General features: G+C 40.4%; 1 protein-coding gene across 4 annotated transcripts; it reads right to left on the reverse strand.

Moving 5' to 3' along the window:
- Positions 1–1787: 1787 nt before the first annotated feature.
- Positions 1788–19629, reverse strand: TGM1 (transglutaminase 1). Of its 4 annotated transcripts, none has more exons than XM_040416928.1 (15): positions 19498–19629; positions 16077–16305; positions 15757–15945; positions 14568–14786; positions 14313–14431; positions 9504–9611; positions 9206–9380; positions 7807–7945; positions 7392–7495; positions 7181–7269; positions 4953–5106; positions 4410–4694; positions 3899–4059; positions 2942–3078; positions 1788–2257 (listed from the first exon to the last, which is right to left on the reverse strand). In XM_040416928.1, the coding sequence occupies exons 2-15, from the start codon at positions 16294–16296 to the stop codon at positions 2119–2121; spliced, it is 2238 nt and encodes a 745-aa protein (XP_040272862.1). In that variant the 5' UTR covers positions 16297–16305; positions 19498–19629; the 3' UTR covers positions 1788–2118. The 4 variants fall into 4 exon arrangements, with proteins under 4 accessions (XP_040272862.1, XP_040272861.1, XP_040272863.1 ...); XM_040416927.1 differs by lacking the exon at positions 19498–19629 and adding an exon at positions 16657–16777; XM_040416929.1 differs by lacking the exon at positions 19498–19629 and adding an exon at positions 16726–16759.
- Between the last annotated feature and the right edge of the window lie 2025 nt (positions 19630–21654).

The raw sequence follows: 21654 nt of genomic DNA on the forward strand, positions 1-21654 counted from the left end.
AGGAAAAAAGAAAATGTATTGTCATCCTACATTAACCCCTGCAAAGCATAGAGATACACACATAAAGCAAGAGGCAATTAACCCCTGCCATACTGAACAAGGAAAAGATAAAAACACGATGGTACCATTCACAACTACAAGAATCCGCTGTAAAGATACACAGAGTACTGGGACCAGCGAATTGCCATACTAAGAAATGGCCCTAAATCTCTCCCACAAGCAGCCGCCGATGGTAGGCTCAGAACAGTGGCACCTGTGAACACCATTGTAACAACATGAAATTTCTGTTACATCATTTATTCGGGGAATGCAGCAACCCTCTCGCCTTCCAGTAGCCCATAGTTCACCTTTACTTGGCATTAGGCATTTTGTAAACACCCCGATTATTTTTTTTACTATAGGTATGCTTTAAATATTAGATCCCTACCCTATATAAAACTGTACAGTATACTAAAGCAGGGTGTATAAAAACTGCTGTGCCAGCTGTCATAATGAAACCTTTATATGTTATATTCAGTGACCACATAGCAAATTAGACATCACTCTGTTGGAACAGAGTAATGTAAATAGGATTTCTATTTGAAGCTGTTGGCCTTGGTAGCAGAGGTAGCCAGTTGAAGACAGATCTCTCATCACAAGCCAAACAGCATCATTTTTCTCCCCTCAAAAATTCCGGTCAGTACAATGTATGCTATACTTTCAATCAACCATAGAATGAATTCACTAAACAAACCATAATAAACACATAGAGATTAATATAAAATATTTATTGAAACAAAAAATATATTTAACAAATAAAAGTGCACAGTTAAATCCAGTACTTTTTCTCATCACAGTCTGTCTATATGCAGACACACAGTCTGATGAAAGCACCAAGTTGCTGAAACGCGTCACTATGATGTAATATGTGACTGAATAAATTTGCAAGATTATTCATCAGTGCGAGTGCCGGTCTTGTTCTTTACGAATTATCTATTGGGATTCCTGCCCGCAGACATGTGCACCGCCAAACTATTCGAGCAGTGCCGACCTTTTTGGACATAGTCTGTCTATGCAGTCACATATCAGTCACGTACCTGGATACAGACTGGTAAAACAATGTGGTACTCCCTATAATACATATATTGCATATACAGGTGTAGAGACTGTCTCTCTTAGTTGGCATACCATAATTACCAGATAACTATACTGTTAGTACAATGTATATATCAGGACTGCAGGTAAACCTAGCACAATAGCTTTCCCCAATTGCCTAGTACAGTTCTGCTACATCTGTACCTTGTGGGAGTATAACTTAATGATATAATATCATAACAGTATTACCTTCATATTATAAAAAAAAAGAATGTTTCTCTAGAAGACATACATTATGTATGTCAAGTAACCAGCTTCTTGGTCAAGGTATTTGTCAAAGGCAAAAAATGGGTGTAATACAAGATGGGCAAAGGAGTATGCAGAATGATTATAGCCTTGCCCTTTTGGTATAAACACCTTTTAGTTTCTTCATTGAAATAATAAATATAATAAGTATGTCAGAACTATACATTAATTGTTAGATTCTACAGGTATGTACAGATTTCAGAATGATGGGTAAAGGCTCACAGTTTGACGATATTGCATATCCTATTATATATTTTAACATATTACCCCAAAGTATAAGAAATAGATACAAAAATAATTTTCACTGAGTGTACATTTCAATTGTAATAACATTTGTTTCCTCTGCTATTCGTGTCCTTATTCATCTGTGAATACCACATAACTATAAAGGGACACATTTTTCCAAAAAATACTATTGTGAGTGACTAGATTTCTTTTTAGTGAGCTATATGTAAGACATCTTATTGGTTGGGTTCCTAATTCAGATTACAGAGATCGCTTACAGCGTTTTCTGCTAGGATTCTGGTAGGCGTCCACTGTCACAAATGTAATACCACACGTCACATTAGTCCTTTTGGATATCTCGATATACTAGAAAGATTGATTAACGAAAACAGAAATATTCAGTAGTTTTTTTCAGTCCGAGGATGATATAGAGTTCCCATGGTATTAATTAATACTGCCAAATTAATTCGGGTTGGCTCCGAATAAAACTGGATTTGGCTCAAAATGAGGTCTTCACTGTACCATTATTTCAGTGACTCCATGTACTTGACTCATCTCATCACTCTCAAAGCTTGCTATTAGCTGACGCTTGCCAGTACGTCGAGGTGTAAATCGTTCTGTGATGGAAATAGTCTTCAGTGCCCCAATATCTCTGTAGAAGAAAGTAAGAGTATATAGTGTCAGACCCAGCATACATCATATAACATGGTAGATAGAGGAAGAGCAGGTTTGGAAAAGAATCTGCTCATTATGTTATTATTTGAAAATATCTTGTTGGTGACCTGGAGGATGAGCTTGATAGACTTGCTGAACTGTATCAATTTAGTCTCAATTTAGCTCTCTATAAAGCATTTTAAAATGAACCCATCACTATGAAAATGCAGTGTAATCTGCCAGTAACATGTTATACAGCAGGAGTAGCTGAGCAGATGAATATATCGTTTTATGGGAAAAGCTCAAACACCATGTTCAATGTGGCAAGTTCCCTTTAAGAGGTTTACCTACTGATATGTTTCCTTGTAATGAAGGAGTAGCCAATGCCATATACTTTGGCAGTGTATGTGTGGTCTAACGACCCTGACAGTAAAAAAAAAAATCCCTTTTTCTCAAATGTACAGATTGCTGTCCATTCTTTAGATTAATGATTTTGTGAACCCTGTCAACTGTACCTTGGTAGAACCACATTTCCATCAGTTGGATGTAAGGCCTTATTGACTCATACCTGGCTTTAACTCTGTTGTGTACCAGTGATGTGTCACTGAACACTGCAAGAACCTGAGAACACTAACTCATGTACACAAAAATGAGAATAAAATAAATTGAGTGATTTACTTACCCAACTTGTACAACCTTTGGCCTTTGCAGTCCAGGCCCTTCCACGTGGAAGCGGCCATTGTGCAAAGTCGTTTGGAGAGGGTTCTGGAATATGATTTCTGCCTCAATTTGTTGACCAACAGTTGCTTCACCACGGACCTGTAACAGTTATTTCACAGTATGAGCTAATACAATACTGCTATCTTTACTGTTTTTACCTTATACATAGGGACATAGTTACATAGGTTGAAAAAAGACCCAAGTCCATCAAGTGCAACCTTTCTGTATGAATTATACAGATTAATTTTTAGATTAATTATGCCTCAATGCCATTTGCTAAGCATCCATTAGATAAACATAGAGCCCTATCTTAAATGCTGACATAGTATCTACCATTACCAGTTCTTGGCGTAGGGCATTCCATAGTTTGGCCACTCCAACTGTAAAAGTCCACATACTGTATACTGATTTGTTCCTGCTCTTCTGCACTTCTAGGTGCTTTATAATATACACTGCGACTATTACCCACTCTGCAGAATTTTTCTCAATTCTACTAATAGAACTACTTTCAGGCACTAGAACAATGACAATTGCTCTGACCACCAAATTGTGGTTGTAGGGAAATGAAGACACACCTGGCAGTATTAGAATGGGGTCCCTTGGGCCTACCATTGGAGATGAGCCTGAGGACACCTTCAGTCCACACAGAGCATGTGCACATCAGCTCCTGATTGCATGGTAATCTTTAATGTTATCATTGCACACCCAGAACATATCATTGATAAAATCTAATAGTTAATTTATGAATCATCCCATAATAAATAGACCCTAGCAGTGATTGGCTCCAAACCGTGTTGCCTTCTGTTGGATCATTGATGGCCTAGGCTGATCTTGTGTCCTAGGCTAGCCTTTGCTATAGTTATTATAATGTTTCATTTATACACAGATGACAAATACATAAGTATAGAAGCTTTGATACCTTGATCATGAGATCTGGGGTCTTTATCCTGAATGTGTGCTGGGTGGCTAATTTCTGGCTAGATTCTTTGACAATTCCAGAAACGGTTAACATCATGGCTGACTGATCCACAAGTTGTGTACAATATTCACTGTAAGCCACTGTCATTCCCACTGTCTTGGCTATACAACAGAAATTGGAGAAGGGATTAAAATCTATTTCTCAAGTATAACATAGGTTGCACATATAGAATGTCCACCTCTGAACACAAGCAAACTGAAGCCTAACCAACAACTTCCCATGTTACAACCTGCTGGATCTTGTCAGTACGACATGGGTTGTTGCAGTTACACCCAAAGTTTCAAAAGTTTAATATCCTAATAATTACTTAAAACTGTATACATAATACTGCAAGCACATGCATATATATATATATATATATATATATATATTTTGACAGAATTTATATTTGCACAAATATATTTAAGAATATGCAAAAAATATAATAAAAAAATGACAGGGTACAACTTACCTTCTCCTGGGTTCAGCAATACATTACAATCTTCTTTCTTGAATGACTCTTTGCAGACTCCGTTGTAATACATAACAGCAATGGCCATGGATAAAGACACAGTGCGACGGCTTCCGCTACCATTCTTCAATAAGATACGAACTTGAATGTCACTGCCCATGGATACACCATCTTGTGACTCAACTCTAAGAGAGACATCTCCTATATCTGCTGCCTCCACATCTGCCAGTGTTTTATTACCATACTGTGCAGCTGTGTGCACTGCCTTACGCTCCTCTGCAGATCCTGGTGGGGAAAAGGTGTGAGTTAGGAGAGATTCCTCATGAAAAATAGCGAGCTCTTATTAAATAAAATCTGGTTGTTGCAATAATATGGCATTTATCCCATATGTTATGAATACAGTTGAAATAATAAAGTAACTGTTCTAACTGGAAAACACTACATAACTCAAACGGTATGATTTATCTAAACTACTCTGTATTTATTCTACTCCAAGTATTCTCAGTCAGGCCTCTATTAATGCTGAAGATGTCATCTGGTTACCTTCTGGATGTTTGTACAGATAAGTGATGTCCTCTCTTGCATTGGATCCCACTGCTTTGGTGCTGATACAATGTCCAACTGCGCGTTCCTCCACATGGACCTGCTTAAATTTCCCATTTTCCGTTCTTTGGTAAAAGACCTTATCACTGTTCACCTGCATTGCACACAATAAACAGCTCAGTCTATGTTCACTTCTACAAGCTGCTCATTCAAGGAAAATTCAATTTTAGAAAATCAATTTACGATATTTCACAGATGAATTCAACATTAAATATTGACTAACTTTCAACTCCTTTGCTTTACTTGTACTACATTTTAAAGGGGTTATCCAAAGTCTAAAACATGAAAACATGTCCCCCAATGCCCAGGCCCCTCATATAGATTATACTTACCCTGCTCCCCAGCACCCATGTTGCTCCTGATCCCCGCATGGCTGCCGCTGCATCTCCAGCCTCCCTAGAGTCACTTACGATGCTAGGGAGGCTTGTCCACGTCGTGGCCTGCTATTGGTTGCTCCCCCTGTCATCGGATGTTTCGATCAGCGCAACGGGAAGATGCAGCAGCGGCCGTGCCGGGGTTAGGAGCAATGCAGGGGCCAGGGAATGGGGTAAGTATAATCTATATGAGGGGCCCGGGGATTGGGGGGAATGTTTTATACTTTGGATAACCCCTTTAATTGTGCCGTGTTTCCTTCACATTTGTTTTGCAGATTTTCATTCATCTGGAGACAGTGGATTGTGGGATTACAGGTGACAGTTGCACAGTTAGAACAGATCAAGTGAAGATGATGTCTCCCTGGATTGTTCATTTTATTTAATTTCACTAAATTTCTTAATCAAATATAACACAAACAATAAACTTAACCTTAAGGACTGGGCCTATTCTCATTTTTGCATTTCTGATTTTTCCGCCCCACATTCCTTCCAATAGTAATAACTTTTTAAAGAGTAACTAAACTTTTATTCAATTTTTTTTTTTTATGTTCCAAATGACTTAAAAATATTTTTTCTAATATACTTTATTATGGTAATTGATTTAGACTTTTTACTAATTACTAAATCTTACATGCAGGAATTTTAGGTTAGCGAAGCCAGCACAGCCAGGAGCCCGCTCAGCCAGTCCTGGCATAGCACATTGTTACAGGGTACTGAAGTGCTACAGTATGCCAGTATATATCCAACCTCAGGGGTCACAAGCAGGAGCAGCCATGTGTGCTCCTGTCCATACACTGTTCGTTGTTGCCCCATTGATACAGTGCAGAGTTCGTACTCCACTGACAAGTCAGCGATGTGTGAATATAGTGAATTTAAAGTGCTGTTGAAATCAGGTCTTTAGGTGGAAATTTATTTGGTAAAAAGTCAAAATCAATTGGTATATTCGAAATACTATTTTTAGGGCATTTGGGACATTTAAAAAAAAAAAATTGAATAAAAGTTTAGTCACTTTTTAAATTTTCTGTTCACATAACCATATGAGGGCTTCTTTTATGCGGGAAAAGATGTATTTTTTAATGGCACCCATGTCTTCTAAAATGGAGAAAAAATTATTTGTGGGACATAATTGAAAAAAGTAACCAAGGATTTTTGGGTTTTGATATTACACTATGACAAGGTTATTCTGTGGGTCAATGTGATTACAGCAATACCAAAATAGTATAGTTTTATTTTGTTTTATTACTTTAAAAAAAATAAAAACCTTTGGTAAAAAAAAAAAAAAAATTTCTTTGCATTGCCATTTTCTGACAGCCATAAGTTTTTTATATTTCCATCTACATTGCTGTATGAGGGCGTGTTTTTTGCAGACAACCTGTAGTTTTTATTAGTACCATTTTTGGGGTACATACAACTTTTTGACTGTTATTAAAAAATTTTGGGGGGGGACAAGGTGAAGAGGCCACGGTCCTTGAATGAGCACTGCAACCTCCTCACAGCTTACCAAGCGCAGCACTGTACATTACATTTGTATTGTAGCCCAGGCCCCTTCACCTGAATGGGACTCAGCAGCACATAGGTCAGGTGACTGATGAACGTGATGTCACTGACCTAGGAAGAGGCTGCAGCTCATACCAGAGTGCTGCGTCACCAAGCAGCTATCGATGACCTGTGCTGAAGATAGGTCATCAACATTCTACTCCCAAAAACCCATTTAATAGTAAACAGTATCACAAAATTGCATTGAGTTATTTATGAAAACTACAGGTCATATACAGTATATTCACATATAATTACCTCTGCAAAAATGAAAGGAGTGTCGTATTTGATATTGACTAAACCATTCTTGATGGCAAGGACAGGAGAAGGACCACAGCAGTATATACCTAAAAATGAGAGACATAAGCACAAGTAATAAGTTTGAGGTGTATAGCAGGGCTGAGATTAGAAATCTTTCTGTAATACAAGCAAACAGATCAAAGAGAAAGACTACATGACTGTCAATTACCATTGCTGGTCTCTTGAGGCGTGGCATCAATGGCTTGCCATCCACTGTATCCTGATGGCAGGTCAGGGCGGGTCATCCAGCAGTCATTCCAACAGTGATAATTCCTTGATAGATACATGTCAATGTTAGTACACATACTCCTAAAGGGATAATCTTCTTGCTTTCCACAGATAATAGGCAATAATGGTTTGGCTATATATAGTACAACCTATGCAAAAGACTACAGATTTGTCTAGACCAGATTTTTTGTTACAGATTGTCCTCTTCTTCTTGATGTCCATCGCATTTTTTCAGTGCAATTTTGGGTGGACTTTTCAGAAATTTCACTGTATGCTTATGCAAAAGACACTCTAGACACTATGACGCTAAGACACTATGCATGTATCGTAAAGTATATAATTATTTGGATGCTCACCAGACAGAATCACTGTTTTTATCCTCCAATGGCTTCATGTTTTCATCAAAGTAGACATCAAATGTTAGATTTCTATCAGTGTCATGAGCTGAGGCAAAATTGGTAATAGTACGTCCTGGGATTCCAAGACAACGGAGCACTAAAAGAAGACAAGAGCAGATAAGACTCTGCTTGCAGGCATGTTATACGTGGCAAAATACTGGTAAGACACCATCTCATCACCTTATTATCAGAGGACCCTTCTAGGAAGAAGGGATTTACCTTTAAAGGGGTATTCCCATCTCAGACAATGGGGGCATATCGCTAGGATATGCCCCCATTGTCTGATAGGTGCGGGTCCTACCACTGGGACCCGCACCTACAATGAGAACGAAGCGGGATTGCTGCGGCTGGAGGACCCCGGATTTCCCGGGGTCCGTCCACCACCAAGCGCTGCTGCCATAGAAGTGAATGGGAGCGCACCGCGCATGCGCGGCCCATGCTCCTATTCATTTCTATGGGGCAGACGGCAATAGCAGTGCGCCCTCCGTTCATTTCCCGGCTCCGTTCTCATTGTAGGTGCAGGTGCGATATTCCCCCATTGTCTGAGATGGGAAAACCCCTTTAAACAGGACCTTTCACTGGTCTTGACATTACAATATACAAACATAGAAGAGGATTCTTTACGGTAAGAGCAGTGAGACTATGGAACTCTCTACCTGAGTAGGTGGTGATGGTGAGTACACTAAAAAAATTCAAGAGGGGCCTGGATGTATTTCTGGAGTGTAATAAAATTATAAGTTATAGCTACTAGAGAGGGGTCGTAGATCCAGGGAGTTATCTGATTGCCTGATTGGAGTCAGAAAGGAATTTTGTCCCCCTAAAGTGGGGGAAATTGGCTTCTACCTCACAGGTTTTTTTTTTCCTTCCTCTGGATCAACTTACAGGATAATAGGCAGAACTGTATGGACAGATGTCTTTTTTCAGCCTTATAAACTATGTTACTATGCTACAGTATTAGTACCTAGCACTGTAGGGCATGTTAAGGAGTCGTTCTCGTTCTTATTTTGTTTTCCTATGGGCTGCTCCGTTTCCCCGCTGTGCCCCCCGTTCTGGTTTCCCGCCCTGTATGGTAATCCATACCATTGGTACAGGGAGGAGGAGATGGCTGTGTTTCTCAGGGGGCGTCTTCTTCTCCCGAAAGGTGAGCTGTCCAATCGCAGCGGAGCGCATCACAGCCAGGGAGAAAAGAAAGTAGCTCATAGAGAAAAAATAAGTATGAGGACATCTCCTCAACATGTCCTACAGTACCAGGTACTAATACTGTAATGTCAAGACCGGTGAAAGGTCCTCTTTGAAGCTCTGATCTTTGAAAGTAAGTTTGGTTTCCATCTAGAATAATCATCTTAGTTGTATCTACCTGTTGTTGTAACAGCAGCGAATACCCAGCACTGGCCGTATTTTACAGGGGTTCCAGTCTGGTGATATCGGAGCAGAATATCCACACTGCCTACCCAAGCAACAGGATTTACACCATCAGCATATTCACCAGACCAGCTTCCAGCAACAACACCATTATCATCCATGGAATTCACCTGCAAGGTGGAAGGAGAAAGGTTTATGTCATGGGTTAGAAAGAAAACATAGCTTTTTCTCCTTCCTGTTTCTATTACTGTATGCATCTAGGACAATATAATTAAATTCATTAAAATTCTTACCATAGCAGATATAACTCGGGTAACAGTTATGGGATCGCATCTTGATGCAGGTGAGATACCTCCACGATCCAGTATGTACAGTACAGCTTGCAGAACCCCCTTATCAAACTGTAGGTTAAAAAGAATGCTATGTAATTATAGGTATTACTTAATTACAGGAAACATTTTACCAATATATGTTCTTGGTGTTCTCACAGCATGCTTATTTTCCAAATGACTCAAATGCAGTCTCAAGTATAAATCATAATCACTTTCTTTGCAAAAGTTTTACAGAGCTGTATAAATGGAGAAAAATGAGGCTAGAATAAAGCATACATGCCATAGAAATCACATATGCCATGTAAAACCTGCATGAGCCAAAAAACCCTCAGCTATCAAACAGAAAGTTTGTGTGTATGTAATATCTGAACAGTGCAGATTTGCCACAGTGAAAAACACAAAGCCATGGAGTTTTCCCATGTTATACTGTTATCCTAGAAAGACTAATAAGGCTACTTTCACACTCATGTTTGGTGCGGATCTGTCATGGATCTGCACAGACGGATCCGTTCAGATAATACAACCGTCTGCATCCGTTCAGAACGGATCCGTTTGTATTATCTTTAACATAGTCAAAACGGATCCGTCTTGAACACCATTGAAAGTCAATAGGGGGCGGAATCCGTTTTCTATTGTGTCAGTGAATCCGTTTGCCTCCGCATCGTCAGGCGGACACCAAAACGCTGCAAGCAGCGTTTTGGTGTCCGCCTCCAGAGCGGAACGGAGGCAAACGGATGCATTCTGAGCGGATCCTTATCCATTCAGAATGCATTAGGGCAAAAGTGATCCGTTTTGGACCGCTTGTGAGAGCCCTGAACGGATCTCACAAACCGAAAGCCAAAACGCCAGTGTGAAAGTAGCCTAATATAGGCTTTCACTTTATGATTGTAGGGGTCCAGTATTTGAAAATGATCCTGAGGGTACAGGAGAACAAACAGTAATCGAGGCACAAAACTACACCAGCACTGTGTCTCCTTCCGTGCCTTTGCTCTCCACGGCAGTGCCCCGAACACCTGCTAGGTGGAGACCTACATTGATGCCCCATTCCAGAGAATGAGGCCATCAGCAGTTGCCTGCATAGCCTCCCCCACTGGGAGAACTACTGCACAGGCAAGAATTTGAAGATTTTCATGCAGGTTTTTTTGAGCCAAAGAAAGTGAAGGAACGAGGAGTTCAAATCCTTCCGTAATATTTCCCATTCATTTTGAATCCACTCCTGACTTCGCTGTCACAGTTCAAATCATCTAATCATAGAAATCAACTATCACGGCAAACTGAAAAACACCCTATTAAAATATAACCTTTAATTCAATAATTAAAACTCCAAAAATTCACTTCTAATTTAAGCTGCAGTGATGTGTAAAGCTTGAGGTTATAGTCCAGTGGTGGTGAACCTTTTACAGACCGAGTGCCCAAACTGTAACCCAAAACCCACTTTTTTTTATTGCAAAGTGTCAACACTGCAATTTAATATGAATACCAATATAGTATATCTTCCATGTACTTTTATCATTTATCTATAATAACCTGCCTACATTCAATGCACTGCCTGTGCTGTTCATAGTGTGCCCTGCGCTGCCTGTGCTGTTCATAGTGCGCCCTGCGCTGCCTGTGCTGTTCATAGTGCGCCCTGCGCTGCCTGTGCTGTTAATAGTGCGCCCTGCGCTGCCTGTGCTGTTCATAGTGCGTTCTGCGCTGCCTGTGCTGTTCATAGTGCTTTCTGCGCTGCCTGTGCTGTTCATAGTGCGCCCTGCGCTGCCTGTGCTGTTCATAGTGCGCTCTGCGCTGCCTGTGCTGTTCATAGTGCGCCCTGCGCTGATAAATGGCTGGAAAAGTCTATGGCATATTGGTACACCTTAGACTTTTTCCATGGTGCGGGTGCCCACAGAGAGGACTCCGAGTGCCGCCTCTGGCACCATTGCCATAGGTTCGCCAACACTGTTATAGTCAGTCACCAATTGTTGGGAGGGTTCCACTTGGTGACATGGTGATTTCTGTAGGCGATTGTTCCAAGTTCACGTTATACCAACTCTCCTTAAATTCACCCTAAACTTCCCTGAAAAAAATGCCCCCACTCAGTAATTGCTTTTGGCTGTTTATGGCTGATCTGCTGTCAAGACATACACATTCCAATGTGTTTCCCCCTGTTTTTACATCATGAGGATTCATCAAGGGAAAACCAGAATTATTGTGATATGATTCTATGCAGGATACTACAGGTAGATAGTCAAACATCCTGCACCATAGATGATGGCATCCTGAGGTGTCACATGCTTGAACATCAGGCCGCCAGCATCTATGGGGCAGGATCTAACATCCTGCATGTTATCATAACTCACTAACATCATCTCCATGATGAACTCTTAAGGTATAAACATAGGGGGAACACATTGGGAGGTGTATGTCGTTAGGGCTTTATAGCAGATCAGCAGTGGAAAGCCATCGCTGAGTGAGGGCACTCTTTATCATGTCAGTTGCCCCACAGTCAGGCAGGAGAAGTAAAGGATGATTGTAGGGACAATTCTCTTAACACAAACTTATAGTTATCACCTATGTAAATCTCCCTGTCACCAAGTTATGACACAAGTACTAGACGAATATTTGGGATAAGTCCCCCCAACAAATTGTGACTGGCTATATCCTTCAACTGTGCATATTAAAGGGTTTCTACCACCAGAAATACTGTTATGTAGCTGACTGATATAGCGATGCGCTAATGTCAGCACTACATAACAGTATGTTTCTAACATTAGTCCCTGCAGCCGTTTTTGTAAAAAATTCACTTTTATTATATGCTAATGAGCCTCTAGGTGCTTTGTGGGCGTAAAATCAGCACCTAGAGGCTCCGTCCACTCACCCATTATCCTGCCCGCCCCGCTCCTCTTGATTGATGCCACGGTCCACCGCATCATTGACGAAATCCCGCGCCTGCGCCGTTCACTTCTGTCTTCGGCGCAGGCACAGTGAGTAAATGATGCGCTCCTGGTGCCGGATTCCTCACTGCGCCTGCGCCGACTACGTCACAGTGAGGAAGCCGGCATCAGGAAAGCGGCCTTCACTCACTGCGCCTGCGCCAAAGACAGAAGTGAACGGCGCAGGCGCGGGATTTCGTCAATGATGCGGTGGACCGTGGCATCAATCAAGAGGAGCTGGGCGGGCAGAAAAGGGGACCTGGGCGGGATAATGGTTGAGTGGACGGAGCCTCAAGGTGCTGATTCTACACCCACATAGCACCTAGAGGCTCATCAGCATATAATAAAAATGCATTTTTTACAAAAACGGCTGCAGGGACTAATGTTAGAAACATACTGTTATGTAGTGCTGACATGGGCGCATCGCTAATGTCAGTCAGCTACAGAACAGTATTTCTGATGGTAGAAACCCTTTAAGCTCTCCGTAACTTGATTGGTTATCATCAGTAATAACTGTGAATTGTCGAGTTTCAATAATTGAATTAAAGGCTATATGTCAATGGTGCGTTTTCAGTTGAAGTGATAGTTCACATCTGTCTTTGGATAAAAAAAATTGCACACAAAAACTGTCACATAAAACTGCATGTTCGATTCCTAAGGCTGGAGTCACACATGCAGTTTTTGCAACAGTTGTTTGAGCCAAAAACAGGAAAGGAAAAATAAGAGAAGGATCAGCCTTTCCTTTATTTGTTCCTTCTTTTTGGATCCACTCCTAGTTAAAAAAACAACTGCATGTGTGATCCCAACTTCAACATAATGGAGGTCACTTGTGAGACCTCCGCCGATTTTCAAAATAAAGGAGCCACAGCACTCAGTAAACCTTCTAGCAAATGATTTCCATGACTAAGACAAACTTTAGCCTCTTAAAACAATTGTCCATGTTACTGTAAACAAAAAAAATAAACAGTTGCACAATGCAGGAGGTGTAATATAACAAAAAAAGAAGCCACACTTATGCCACAGCTTCTCTGCCTCCCCCTGAACTTTGTTTACCATGCTGCAGAGGTGATGTTCCCATATACACATGGTCACTGGCCTCAGAGGTCCTGGGCCATACACATTTGCAGTCTTGTTACATGTTGTTTTTGTTAAACTTAATTAAACATGTTACTTCTTTTGTCCCCCAAAGGGACTTAAAGAGGACCTTTCACCGATTCTTACCCTATGAACTAAGTATACATACATGTGGAGCGGCGCCCGGGGATCTCTCTGCACTTACTATTATCCCCGGGCGCCGCTCCGTTCTCCTGCTATGTCCTCCGGTATCTCCGTTCCCTAAGTTATGGTAGGCGGAGTCTGCCCTAGCGCTGGCCAATCGCATTGCAGAGCTCACAGCCTGGGAGAAAATAACCTCCCAGGCTGTGAGCTCTGCGCTGCGATTGGCCAGCGCTAGGGCAGACTCCGCCTACCATAACTTAGGGACTGGTATCTCCGCCTACTATAACTTAGTGAGTGGAGATACCGGAGGGCATAACGGGAGAACGGAGCGGCGCCCGGGGATAATAGTAAGTGCAGTGAGATCCCCGGGCGCTGCTCTACATATCTGTATAGTTAGTTCATAGGGTAAGAATCGGTGAAAGGTCCTCTTTAAAGCAGTGATTTCTTGATCGCTTACATAATACCTTGGAATACATAGCATGCATGGCCTAAGAAACAGATGCTTATAGCTGATGTGTAGGCCTTTGTTAGTAACCCAGTGACACACACCCCAGAGGGGCACCAATGGTTTGACAAAAGGAGGCCCCTTCCTCTGTCAAACATCTCTGATGGCACATTCGCTATTGGTAGTAGTTTTTACCTGTCCATAATTCCAGGAACGTTCTCCAATTTGATGTTCTGTGCCATAGTAAATTCTTCCAATTTCATTGAGAACATATTCTTGCTTCCATGCTTCATTGTCCATAAATACAGCATCCACTAAAGGCAAAGGAAAAAGTTATTAATTTAGGAAAACAAAATTCTTGGCAATCTACAGTAGATAAAGGGAAATGGGAGTGGAATGCAATTGAATGAATAGGAGGAACAGTGAAAAGATGCAATGGTTCATACTCACTGCGACACCAAGGGTTGAACAGGATGTAGACATTCAGTTTAGAGTCATTGTAAGTTCCTGCGCCACTTCTAACACTGAGCTGATATTTTCCCACAGCAGCCTGTGCAGAGGTGTTCACCCATAGTAAAACTTTTTGTCCGCTATCTTCAGACACTTGACATCCCCAGCCACCCTCATCAAATTCTTTGACAAATGGTACAGTGATCGGTTGGGAATTTGCTGAAAGAGAATGACAACCAGCGTCAATCGGTTACGTGTCGCACATAGTTCCATACCATGTTACCATAAGATATAGTAGGATGTATTTTACTCAGGATTGAAAAGGAGTTAAAGGAGGATATTAAATGTCTCGGGCAAGCCCCCAACTGGTGTAAAAAAAAAATATTATACTTTTACCACTTTTTTCTCTGGTGCTGTTCTCTGTGACGCTGGTCCGGTCTGTCTGCCGCTGCTCTTTTACAGACTGCTGCAATCACGTGCAGGTATGTAAACAAGCAGCGGCAGGGAATGGCACCGAAGAAAGAGGTATCCCTACACATTAAAGGTGATCAAATTGGACAATTTCAGCCAATTAACGATCAATTAACGGCAAACAATTCTTTAAGCTGATCAATGAGAGATCATCTGAATAGAAGGTGGTCATATGAGCAGCTGACTTTGCTGTCTGACATTGGGTCAGTAACCATCCTTTTTACATCTCAGTGCTACTTCATTTTTTTATTTTTTTCGTACTTCCATGCATGCGTATTACCATCTTTACACAACCTAGGAGGTTATCATTTGAGATTCATCACAGCACAGCATAATTTTCATTCCTCATCATGAGCCATCATTTTAAGGACAAGGAAGTTATGAGCAAGTCCTTTATTATCAATACCAGTAATTATCCACATATCTTCATACTGAGAACTCCTTAAAACTTGGGCAGAAGTGGTGTGACTCAGTAAGCGATCATAAACTCAAAACCAAGCATAGCCTATGAAACACATACTTCATATGTAAGAATTTATAACGTAGTGATTTCTATGTATAAAATAATTTAAGCAGGTAAACCCCTAGTGACTCAGTACACCTTGTTAATCCTATTAAACGGTTATATGGGTATAATGGGGCTTTTACTCAAACAGTGCATTTAATAGCTTGCTCTGTTATATTATGTCTTTAATATCCAAACCTGCAAATAACTCACCTAAATGCATAATGATGCAGAATTGGTCACTCTTAGGATTAAAAGGACGTTGGGTGGTGACACAGATCTGGAAGGGTTGTCCTCTCCTTACAATTAGTTCATCACATTCAAACTCATCAGTGTGATGGGACTTGCGATTTTCCGAGTTCCGAGAATTAAGTAAGTCAACACTTTGAATTTGTAATGTGCCTGAAAATTCAAAGATTGGCAGACCTCAGTAAAGGTGGTTCAGGAGCTTAGTGATGTAAATTAGAATTTATTCACCATTACAGGCAAGGTTAAATTAATAGATAAAAATAGAAGTAGGGGTTAGTTCTTACCTGTGGGCATTGGCAGATCATCATTGTTGCGTCCTGGTTCAGTGTTTCTATCTGGAATTCTGTCGCCTTCTTCATGGTAGTCTCCATTTGTATTTCTGTCAGAGGGTCTGCCGCCTGGTCCTCCAGGTCCTCTCCCATAATCCTCAACATCTTCCCCTCTGGAGCAACAAGAACAGCATCGTTGCCACCAGGACTTCTTTCGTTCCACATACCGTGACATGTTTTATATCTGAAAGAGTAGATCAGTCATGTTATAAAATGCAGTAGACTACTCTCATCATCTGTGTAGAAAGTGTACGCTCACACACATATACAGTATGTAAGTTTGCTGGTTGGATGCTGATGAGTGGCTGCTTGAATGAAGCCAACTCATTCTAATGTCATAATCATATTCCTGTGACTGCACGCCAAAACAAGCCATCTCATAAATTCTCACATTGTAGGACTCCAAGCGCTGCAATAAATGCAGACATTGAAGAATTATAAAGGAGAGGAAGTCATTGCTTTAGAGAAAAGTATTCTGTCTAAATAGATACTTGTCACAGCAGAAAACATCTAGTGTCCCAACTAGAATCCATACTTTGTAATAGCTTTCTCCTCTTCTAAACAGCCATGTATATAAGTAGTCTTGCCTTGGAAGCAGTCTTACTGTATGTAGCAGAGGAAGGCTCAAGCATTTAGTAGACCCATGAGCAGGCCCCCATCCTGTTACTGTGAACTTTTAAACCTCCCCTTTCGTAACCTCCTCCCTGCTCATCAGTTTTTAACCCCATAGTATCACTTACTGACCCACTTGATCATACAGCCAAAATAAGAAATGAAACGAAAAAGGAAGCTCTGCCAACAAGTAACCACACCCTGGTTGTGAAGCTCTCTTAACATATCTCCCCACGCTCAGCTGTGTCCTTCCCGTGACACAGACACACAAAATGCACCGTACTGTTACTTCTGTCTGCTAGTGTAAAAATCCCCTTCAAGTCAGTATAGATTCCGGGAAACTCATACTACACATTCAGCAAAATGCTGAAATACAATAAATATGACTTTTAAACACAGGCTACACACAAACACAGAGGAGGTCATCTCTATGGACTTTGCTACATGTCAGCCCTGTCTGCTAAATAATGTAGGAAGATGAGGAACAATAATCATGGCAAATCAATTACATCTCTGACGAAAAACAGAACTTTTGAGCTGTTCTTTTGAATGTCCTCTGCCTATACAACTAATTCAATTAATGACCATCTGAAAATCCAATTTTTTTAAATAATTCAGTAACATGCATACTAGGGTGTTTCATTTTTCCAAAGATGTGATTTTCATATGAATTTGTTTACGCCCAGAGTCTCAGTGATGTAAAAGATATATATGCCAAATTTCAAGAAGATTGGATTATATTTAGGGGTTGCACACATTGATCACTTTTATTACTACTCTCACACCTGTACCTAGGAGGTTGGTCTAAAAACGACTTCAGTTTCAGGATCCCTTTTTTCCATTACAAAATGAAACACCCTAATGCATACATATTATATATATACAGGGACTGCAATAAAAAATGGTCATAAATTTGGTCTTCTCAAAAAAGGTCAGTATACATGGAAAATAAAAATCTGGTCTATATTAGCATTAGTCTTTACATACACATACCTGTAAGTTACCTATATATATTGAATTTCCATATACTATATATATATATAGAGAGAGGGTAACGGGTGATATTATATCTCCTTATAGTGAGTGCCTAAAAGGTATGAGGAGTCATATAGGCCAGGCAACACTCCTCTGGGAATTCTGGGAAGAGGATATGCAAATGAACTCTTAACAAGATCTGTCTCTAAGGCTCCCAGATGTAAGGTAGCCATCCTATAAATCAATGTTCACTTCCTTCTGGGATTCTTCACTTTCTTTGGGATTTACGTCCCCACCTATCCCTTGGTTGAACTTGATGGAGTTATGTCTTTTTTCAACCGTATTAACTATGTAACTATGTAATGTTCAACCTTTTAAACAGGCCTTAAGACATGATTTAGGATTATAGCTAAGCCAGCACCTCATCTGCAGACAGTTGTTACATGGTGATTGCCCCCTGGCTTAACTGTGTGAGAGGCCTAGGTCAGGATTCAGGGGATACTATATCTTCTTATGGAGAGCGCCTAGTTGTACTGAAATAATTCTATAAAGCGAGTCTACAGATCTGCTATATAAAAATGTATAAAGCAGGCTGTGCTGCACTATGGATTCACCCATGTAAACAATCACACCTCCATATAGCATGGTCCCTGACTTGCGGTTTTCCCCAATTTCTGACTAATAAAAGCTCATGTAGCTCTATTACATATAGATGTAGTGTTAGCATGTATTGTAAAACTCCCTCAATTTCATTTCAGCTGGTAAAATGCTGGTATGAGTGACATATTTTTAAAATAACAAATGGCATTCCATACATTTTGCTCTAAGTCAACTACATAAAAATCAGCTCAACCAGTCTACACTGCCCTAAATGCATACCTTTCTGTGTAAATGACTGCTGTGATGCTTTGGTAACTAGGTTAGAATATATCAGTTTCCAGCCACAATTCCATTCTGTGAATAGTTAAATTATGAAAACTATGAAAAGGGATGTGCCATCAGGATTCCTCATGCCCCTGATCGAAATTCGCTTCTATCAACCAGAGGCGAGAGCTGTTGCCAAGAGTGTCTCCCACTCTGGAGTACCCATGGAATACTTCCTATGTGGCCACCCCACTGCTTCTCTTGGGACATAAGGGTTCATTTCCAGTCTTCACACTATTCCTAAGGAGGAATTGTGAGTTTTTCATGTTTCTCAGAGAGAATACTGATAGATAAGATACATAGAGATTATGTTTTTTCCAGGAAATGTCATACATTGATGTTTCACCCAGTTGCTACAGTCTATCAGTCATTACCCTCAGTCCCTGTACATAGTGAAGAACAGCATAAGCCCTGGTTACTATTGAGTTTCTCCCTATTTCTAATTTATTCCAACCATCCTATTCTTACATATCTACAATGCTTATAAAAGGAATCTCCTGCTTGTTTCCATCCTCAAATCCATCTGTCATTTCACACTTTCTGAAATTATGTATTTTCTACATTGTGGCTCAACTCACGTCTGTGAAGTATACTTGCAGTTTTACCTTTATGCTACACTATCTATCTATCTATCTATCTATCTATCTATCTATCTATCTATCTATCTATCTATCTATCTATGCTATCTATCTATCTATCTATCTATCTATCTATCTATCTATCTATCTATCTATCTATCTATCCAATAAACTTGCTCCTATCATCTCATAATGTGACAGAAACTAGCATGCATAAAAGTCTACAATACACACTTCATATTGTAATAATCTACGTTTCTAAAGTATGAAATAAATGTGGCACTGACCTTGTAAGCTGCTGTGTGAATAATGACAGATCTTCTCAGTGTGGTTTATGCTGTGGGGGGTGTCTATAAATCAAGGGGTGGAACAAAAAAAAAAAAGATCCACACCTCATAAGAAGGCCCTTCCCATATGAGTGCCATGCCAAACAACTGGAATCCTAGGAATGTGCAACTTGTAACACTGTCAGTGCTCATCACCTCACACCCATAGGAGGGCCTCTCATACAGTACACACCTCACATTATTACACGCCTCAACCTCTTTACCTCTCATTGTGTGACACTCGCGTGCCCACATCCGCTAATTGCATGAAAGGCAACTCATTCCATTGCTAACTAATAGCAAACAATGTAACATACCTGGTAATTCACCTGTGCAGGCAGTGTTGCCAATATTTACTGAGCAATTGTCACTAATACCACAACTCCTGTAATCTATCTGTCCGTTCCAATTGTCTATCAATCTATCTATCTATCTATCTATCTATCTACAGTATCTATCTATCTATCTGTCTCCTAAATCTATCTATCTATCTCATATCTATTATAAATGTATCTATCTCATTTTTTGATAATATACAGTGTTCCTTTATAGTTTGTGAACCCTTAAGAATTTTCTATATTGCTTCATAAATTTGACCCAACGCTACATCAGCTTTTCACACAAGGCCTATAAGCAGATAAAGATAAACAAATCAAACAAATGAGCCCAAAAAATTAGACTTGGTCATTTATTTACTGAGTTATATTTCCCTGATGTCGCTTTCATCTACTCTCAACTCGCACTCAAATCGGTAATTGTTTATTAAAGGTAAAAAGAAAATGGCTGGCTCATAGTCAATTTGCATATGCTTTACTAAATCAATACATATACATTACAAAAACAATATTCCTATTACTCAAATGAAAATGACAATAAAAATATTTGTGCTCGGATCAACTATCAGAATGACAGTAACCTAAAACATAGCAGTAGATTAGTGGCGGAAGTGCTGTAAAGGGTAGCCTAAAGGGGGCCACCCTGTAAGTAAGGATGATATGAGGGTTGGGTGGGAGGGGCACAACGCTGCTGTGAACGTGATGCAAACGTAGCTGACAGGGGGAAGGGCGCAGCAGTGCTCTATATACGATGTGCGGGAGCCTCCCCTCCCACAGATACGGCAACTGCGTTGCCTACACTTGTGCTCGGATCGACTATCAGAATGACAGTAACCTAAAACATAGCAGTAGAGTAGTGGCGGAACTGCTGTAAAGGGTAGCCTAAAGGGGCCAAAAATACAAGACTCAGTAGTAGAGAAAACAAGGAACTGTATTACAATAACATTATGACATCAAATTCTGAAAAGCCAATGACATCTCTCGTTTAGGGTTGGGTATGTAACGAGCGTACCATGGCGATTTCCAACGACCCGGTTTCTTAATAATGTGAACAGGTAGATTGTTCCTTGATGCGGCTGAGGCGGCTCCTATTCTTAATGAGTGGCCGGTTACGCTTAACGGATCAATATATAATTTAGGCAATAAGACACGTATGTACTTTAGGGATGTTTGAATGCTTAGGGGCCGGAGTTGTATGCTAAAAGAGGGGAGTTAGGTGGAGCGCATTTGATCAATTCCGACCATTCGTTAAAGACTGCCACTGGACACCACTTGTTACCCGTAGGGAAGTATGTCACCTTTACGGTTTCGCCTGGTCGTGTGGTTTTTGTATGATCAAGTGTAAGGACATAGTGGAACCTTGGCATTTTAGTTGTTGTTTTAGCACAAAGGTACTGCTAGTGATAGGGCACGTGAATTCCCCAGGTCGTAGGAACCCATAGAAACATAAATACAGGGCTGTTTTGATCAAAGCGCTAGTCTTTAAACCGAAGGGGTTTGCACTTAACATTATCGAAATGGATTTAAACATTTCACCTGAGAATGGTTTCCTGGAAATCTTACTCACAGTTGATGTATTATGTATTCATTTTAGGATTGCTCTAATAGGGTGTGCTAAGAATAAAGATGACCTGTCTGGATAGGAAATATGCCAATAGTGTTGTATTCCGGCTAAATATAACTTGATCGTTCCGTGGGAAGTTTAAGATCTGAGTGGCAAAATGCTATAAACGCTAGTAGGTATGTGATGTGATCCAAACCCTGTTGCGGACAAGACTGTTTA

This window comes from Bufo bufo, chromosome 2 (assembly GCF_905171765.1).
Source record: "Bufo bufo chromosome 2, aBufBuf1.1, whole genome shotgun sequence".
Classification (NCBI taxonomy): Eukaryota; Metazoa; Chordata; class Amphibia; order Anura; family Bufonidae; genus Bufo; species Bufo bufo.

Coding starts and splice junctions, on each gene's coding strand:
- TGM1 (XM_040416928.1), bottom strand. CDS start 16,296: ATGTCACGGTATGTGGAACGAAAGAAGTCCTGGTGGCAACGATGCTGT. Junction 14,787..15,756: donor CTGCATCATTATGCATTTAG/GTGAGTTATTTG, acceptor ATTCTCTTTCAG/CAAATTCCCAACCGATCACT. Junction 3,079..3,898: donor CCCCAGATCTCATGATCAAG/GTATCAAAGCTT, acceptor TAACTGTTACAG/GTCCGTGGTGAAGCAACTGT.